We start from the raw sequence: 7,043 nt of genomic DNA on the forward strand, positions 1-7,043 counted from the left end.
CGGCATTCGAGGAGAAATGGATAGCTGTTTGGAAGGGTGGTTGGAACTGCTTTGTCAAAATTGGGGAAATAAAAGATCAGGGTTGATTTTGACTCAGTAATAGCCTGGCGAGTCAGGGGTGAAGAGCCTGCGCTTACGCGTGGTGCAGCGCTGTGTTGTTTTGTTTGTTTGACGTATGTTCTCCAGGGCCCAGGATCCCGAAGTTCGTCAAACGAGGCTCGACACCAATACCCGGCAGGTTCTCTCAGCGTTCCTCATGGCCAGCGAATTGAGTTCACCGGCCATTCAGAACATCCGGGGCGAGGACGAGCTGTTAGATATGGGGCTGTTTCCTGAGCCCCCTTCGAGTTCCCCCAGACCACATCGAATCGCACCACAGCTAATTGAGAAGCGCAGAGGCACGCACGGGCAAACAAGTTGAGGGCCCCCACTTCGTACGCCGCCGGTTGGGCTATTCAATGCTTGACTCTTCCAGAAAGCGAGGGGATAGCCCAGCATTGTTGCAAGTAAATTGGGTCCCGAAGCCAGACGGCTGTAATGCACCGTGACAACAAGACGGCTGTAATGCACCGTGACAACAAGACGGCTGTGATGTTCCGGGAAGGCCTGGCAGCGTCTCACCGGCCGCCTTTGAAGAGAGCATTGCACCACAGCAAGGCAAGACCGCGGGGATCCGCCGGGTGTGACACCACCGCACGGGTGCCTACCATTGGCCGAAGGTGGCGTCATCTGAGCGGGTTCTCCCATTGGGCGAACATGACGCAGCTTCCAGAGATCGAAGGGCTTAAAAGACGCAGACTGAGAGGATTCCAGGGATTCCAGAGCAGTCCCGGATTCACCTCTCTCGAACTGCTTGCGACGGGCCGCAGCGTCCGAGTTGCTGCCGGCCCGTAATGACTGTACGACTGTTGACTCACTGTAAATAATGTAAAATAAATCATCCCAAGTTTCATACCGAAGTCCGTCCCCAACTCTTATAATAGGCACTACATGAATTGCACATTGCTCTTTTATTTTTCTAATTGAATAAAGGGCACCTCACTTTATTCAGAGTCTGAATCTTCACAGTTATCGCTGTAAGCTTCAATGTCGGAACCAGCAGTGTCGTCGCTGGGGGCATCTTCCGAGTCCCACAGAAAGTCATCTTCTGTCTTGTCCGGTGCGTTAGATATGCCGGTCTTCTTAAAGCTCTTCGCCACTACCTCGTCGGAGACACCACTCCACGCTTCGACGATCCAGGAGCAAAGCACCTCCAAGGACGGTCTTATGATCTTGCCGTTCGGCGTGAAATCATGTTCGCCTGCCACCATCCACTCTATGTACAGTTGTCAAACGTTGTCCTTGAACGGTTTGTTCAGGGACACATCCAGAGGCTGTAGCAGCGACGTGAGGCCTCCAGGGATGACTGCAATTTCTGTGCGTCGCTCCTTCAGCTCGGCTCGAACGCTATCCACAAGATGGCCTCGGAAACTGTCCAACACAAGAAGCGAAGGAAGCAGAAGCGCTCCTGGTCTTCGTCCCCAAACAGTCTTAATCCAGTCGACCATAAGTTCTGCTGTCATCCATCCTTTAACTTGAGCGCGATGTGGATGTCACGGGGAAAGTTTCCCTTCGGAATAGTCTTCCGTTTGAAAATGACGTATGGTGGAAGCCTCCGCCTGTCTGCCGTCACTGCAAGCATTACAGTACATTGCAGTTTCTCAGCACCCGATGTCCTTACGAGGACGCTCCGAGCACCCATCTCATTGACTGTCGTGTTTCGGGGCATGTCGAAGGTCAACGGAGTTTGGTCAGCGTTCCCTATTTGCGATAAGAGGAAGCCATTCTTCTCGCGAATCCTCGTAACGAAGTGATGGAAGTCGACCACCTTTTCTTCATACGCAGATGGGAGTCACTGGCACAAGGACGTCCGCCGCCTTAGTGAAAGTCCATTTCGTCACATGAAGCGAGTCGTCCAGCCGGAGCTAGCGCCGAAATCCTTTGCGACGATTCCCAGCTTCCTCGAAACAGCACGTGCCTGTATCTGTATCATTTCCAATGATACAGCGCAACCATCTTTGCGCAGGTCCTTCACATATTTAAGGACCGCCTCCTCAACGTGAGGGAACTTGCCGGTTTTGGGTCCGTGGAAAGCCCGGCGCGTCCTATCGGTAGCCATCAGCTGCTCACACTGTTTTTTCCAATAACGTATTCTGATTTCGTCGACGCCGAAATGCCTGCCGGCAGCACGGTTGCCGTGCTCCAGCGCGTAGTGAACAGCTTTAAGCTTAAACGCGGCCGTAAAACTGGCATAGCCTCCTATGGTGAAATGTCAGCAACACAGAAAAACCAATCACAAAGCTCACGGCCGCCTTGCAAAATGCAGAAAGCGCAGTGTCCGTCGAAACGTGTTGGAATGCGTTTGCTGCGGGATGACAACACGTCAACCAACAGGTGGCTGCCGCTGTAACAGTGCGGGACATCAAAACAAAAATGGCGACTGACGGAGCAAGCTGAACGCGATTCTTTTTTTTCGCGTGAGTACATTACGTGCATTGAAACAGCTTTTTCCATATCAGTAATGAATAAGATAATTAAATTGGCAACCATTATAAAGCGAACAAATAATAAAGCCAAGGCAAGTTTAGTTGTAGATCTTTTTTTATTCTTGAAGTGCAGAAAGTGATGAAGGGAATGAAATGGGGCATCTGCTTAAGAATCTGTTTAGTGCGTGCAGTCCGCTCGGTAACTTTTGAAGAGTCGTTTGCACAGCATTCGACAGATGGTGAGCGCAATCATCATTAGCTAGATTTGGCACACGACATATCGGTGCGACAAGTTCAGGGTGCGATCAACGAGGGAAATTAAAAAAATCGAATTTTGACGACAAAATTAAGGGGTGCAATCATTACGTGAGTGCGATCATTATGCGAGTAAATACGGTATTAGGTGGCACCTGTGGCTGTCCGCAGCGCACTGAAAAAGCTGAGGCAACGAGCTGGGCCTTTTGTTATAGCCACTAACCACCGGGTTCATGCATTGTCTGCTAAAGTGTTGTTTAGAGGCTGCTAATCAGATAATTGTACAATTACCAGCACTGCAGCTTTTTGCTTCAGTGGTATATACAGTAGAACCAGTGACGTAGCCAAAAATTTTGTTTGGGGGGGGGGGGGGGGCTCACATTCGAGCTCGGCCTCCTTCTTATAGAATTTGTCGAGGGATGAAACATATGAATAATAACTACAGTGCCATTGCCACAGATGCTGCAAACGAATTCTTGAACGCTACATACTGTCAAGACAAGTAAGATATGTATTTTTTCTTTAAAAAACATAGTCGTATGTCCCGAAACTTGCACCCAAAATAACTGATGTCAATGCTTCTGTGTTTTTTGTCTATTTAAAGTAAACAAAATATCACATTAAATTTAGAACTATATCAGTTCAAAACCAGCAAAGCAGTGCATGTCGCTGATATGAAAATTCTAAAGGCCATGTAAAGCTCACAACAGATATTTTAATGAAACTTTGTCATTCAAGAACCTTGTTTACATTTTGTACATATGCAGCGGCAAAGGAAAAATCTCAATGACGCTGTCTTTTGCACCAATGTATTGTGCAGGAGTAGCTGTCACCGGTCGTGTATTGTAAATGCACCTAAATTATACTCGCAACAGAGAGCACATATAAAAAGCAGGAGTTCTGCAATATATACTAGGACGAGTCAAATGAAAGTGAGCCAATGCAAATATATGACAAACAGGGTGTTTTTTTAAAAGTAGTCTCCATGAGCATTTAGACATTTGTGCCACTGACTAGCGAGTCGCATGATTCCCGTCTCATAAAACTCCTTGGGTTGCTGCTTCAAAAAGTATGTACCTGACTTTCACGTCATCGTCCGACAGGAATCTGGTTGCCTTGAGCTGTTTTTTCAATTGCCCAAAAAGTGCAAGTCACAAGGCGATAGGTCTGGTCTGAATGGTGGATGTTGCAGCGTTTCCCACTAGAACTTTGCCAGTTTTGTATTGACCACATCAGCGACGTGGGGGGACGAGCATTGTCGTGAAGCAAGATCACCCCATTCGTCAATTTTCCACCTCGTTTGTTCTTGATTGCGACATGCAGCTGATCTAGCGTTTCACAATATTGGAAACGATTGATAGTCTCTCCAGGTGTAGCAAATTCAATGAGTAATGACTCCTGACCATTGAAAAAAACAAGTCAACAGCACCTTACCGGCGGAAATGATGGCCTTTGCATTCTTTGTTGGTGGTGAGTCCGGATGTTTCCACTTTAAGCTTTGCCGTCATGTTTCAGGCTTGTAGTAGTGGCACCATGATTCGTCCCCAGTCACAATTGCAGACAAGAAGTCATCACCCTGATTGTGATACTGGATCAGATGAGCTAAGGTAGCACCGAACCTCTCCGTCTTCTGGCGGTGGTTCAAAATCTTGGGCATTCATTGCGCACACAAGAGCCGATAACCGAGATATTCATGAATTATGGTGGGAACCGAATCGTGACTGATGTTCACACGCTCTGCCAGCTCATCGAAGCTTATCCTCCGTTCTTGTCTAATCAGCTCATGTGCCTTTGTGATTGTGTCGGGGGCAATCGCACGATGGCTTTGACCCGGTCTCGGATCACCTTTGCAACTTTCACATCCTTCGTTGAACCGTTTGCTCCAACGCTTCACAGTGGCCAATGAAATGCAATGTTCACCGTACACAGCAGCCATTCGGCGACTAATTTCTTTTTGGGAAACAATTTCAGCAGTCAAAAACCTCACAACACCGCGCTATTCAACTTTTGGAGCGTTCATTATGTGACACAACCATGTTCAACCCAGTGCATGAGAGCATTAAAGAACATTTATCCTCACACCTGCGTGTCACTTTTGTAAATCAGAGATGCCTGTTTGCTAGGCGCATGACTCGCAGATAATGGACCGAACCATTATTGCGCGGGGTAGGTTGGCTCACTTTCATTTGACTCGCCCTCGTACATTATAAAAGCGAAGATACAATGGAATATACGAATGCGAAGGTACAGCTTGATAAAGGGCAAAAAAGTGTCGCTGGAAACAAAGTTCACTGCACGCATACACAAAACCTCGCAACAAGATATTTAAATATACGTATAAGTTTCCAATAAATCTACATATCTGAGAAAAAGTCACTGTATATAATGCATCAGACAGGGCAAATAAACATGTTGCACAATCATAGATTCACAGATCACAAAATCCTAAGCCCCCCCCCCTCCCTCCGCTGCCCCTGATCTATCACGCACGACGGAAGGCTTCCTCGCCACTTTTCTTCCTTGCGCACAGCCACCATCGTTGGCTCTCCCATGCCACCACCACCCTCCTACGCTTTCACTCACACATACAGCATGCGGCCCGTAGTCACGATGTTGTCGCCCTTGGACTTTATACGGAATGTGACGGCGACGGCAAGAATGCGCCTGGAGTTTCCATATAATTGCTATCGGAATGTAATAAGAGTATCCGGCAAGTGAAGTGTCCAGTGGCCCATTACTTTCCTTTCTGCAAAAGAAGTAACAAAACCTAACTTATATCTCTTATACTTATAACATGGATGTATGCACATGGAGGAAGCTACGGTAGCTAGGCTAGAAGTGCGTACGAGGTGGCCATTTTTCTAATGGCGATGGCGGCATGGTAACTCGGATTTAGGGTCGTACTCGATTCTAACGCGCATGCAATATTGGGACCCGATTTATCAGAAAGAAGGTGCACGTTACATTCGAGTAAATACGGTGATTACCTTGCATGTTACTGCTAGACCGTACTAGAGAACCAGATTTCACGATGGTGGTATAAACAGCAAAAACTGGGAGCCTTTCATTTTTGCTTGTGATGGTGCTTGCGGTGCCACCCAATGGCAGGTTCAAGCTCTACACGCAGCCTGCACCACAGCTTTGCTTTCTCCTGCATGTTCCTGTGCACTGTCGCATGTTACGCTTACAGCATACAAAATGCCAGGTTCTGGTTGTTCGCAGAATTCTCATCCGAATTCCTTTCAGGATTTTATTCATGAATGCTTTCTGACTAGGTCATGGCTTTTAGATATGTCCTAGGAGCCTGCAGATTTTTTATACTGCTGCAGCATAAAACCCTCATAAAAATTTGTGATTTAGCAATGTCTTTGGCTAAATGTGCAATATTTTCTTTAAGTGGAGGTTTGATGTTTGTGATGGTAATGCATACTGTGCATTGCATATTGTGCAATGATCATGCTTTAAGGCAAGATTATTGTCTTTCAGTGCTGAGACAAGTGAAACAAAACTGTTGGAGGAACCGAGCAAGAAGAGGAGACGAAAGAAGAAGAAATTTCTGCTCCTCCGTGAAAGTGCAGAGCATGTGAAACCCTCGGACACTACGTCGGCAGCAGTTACTCATGATGCTTCCAATTCTGGCGTGACTGCAGCAACCAAAAGGAATCGCAAGAGGAAGACATCTACTCAGACTGAATCTTCCTCAGTTAGCAACAATGACTCTCAGCATGCAAACATTGCTGTCAATGATGATGCTTCTGAACTTTCAAAGAAATTCAAGTCTAATGACCAGAATTTATCTGCTGAGCTTAGCCAAGGCTCCGTAACATATAAGAAGTTGAATATTATAGACATAGCAAGCAAGGATAGAAGTAGACAAATGACAGCTAACCCTGAAATGTCTGCAAGCAAAAAGAAAAGGAAAAAGAAGGCAAAGGGTACAAAACAGTCAATGCCACTTCAGCAAAACACCCAAGTTCCAGCCCTGAAAGTTTCGGACAGCAGGCTTAAAGCCTATGGCCTGAACCCCAAGAAGCTGAAAAAGCAGTTGATATACGGCAAAAGAAAGGACACTTCTTGATGAAGCCCTTTGGGGAAGAGTCAGGCGACAGCCTTTATGTTGAGAAGCAATGCCAGAGGACATGATTTTAATGTTGGTTATAAAACCTGTAAATACCTCTTACAACTGTCTAGTTTTTTGTTGTTTTTGGGAGCCTTTGTTTTTCTTGATTTATGACCACCATGACATAATGAGTAAACTTCCCT

At 46.5% G+C, this 7,043-nt stretch overlaps 1 protein-coding gene across 1 annotated transcript in view; it reads left to right on the forward strand.

Moving 5' to 3' along the window:
• LOC126539312 (protein KRI1 homolog) overlaps positions 1 to 6,963 on the forward strand; it is a 51,268-nt gene extending 44,305 nt beyond the window's left edge. The window contains exon 17 of the mRNA XM_050186089.3: positions 6,267 to 6,963. Coding sequence (XP_050042046.1) covers positions 6,267 to 6,858 — 592 coding nt within the window. The 3' untranslated portion in view covers positions 6,859 to 6,963. The remainder of the gene's footprint in view (positions 1 to 6,266) is intronic.
• Positions 6,964 to 7,043: the final 80 nt, after the last annotated feature.

The sequence above is a fragment of the Dermacentor andersoni genome, chromosome 11 (genome assembly GCF_023375885.2).
Source record: "Dermacentor andersoni chromosome 11, qqDerAnde1_hic_scaffold, whole genome shotgun sequence".
In the NCBI taxonomy this organism is placed as follows: Eukaryota; Metazoa; Arthropoda; class Arachnida; order Ixodida; family Ixodidae; genus Dermacentor; species Dermacentor andersoni.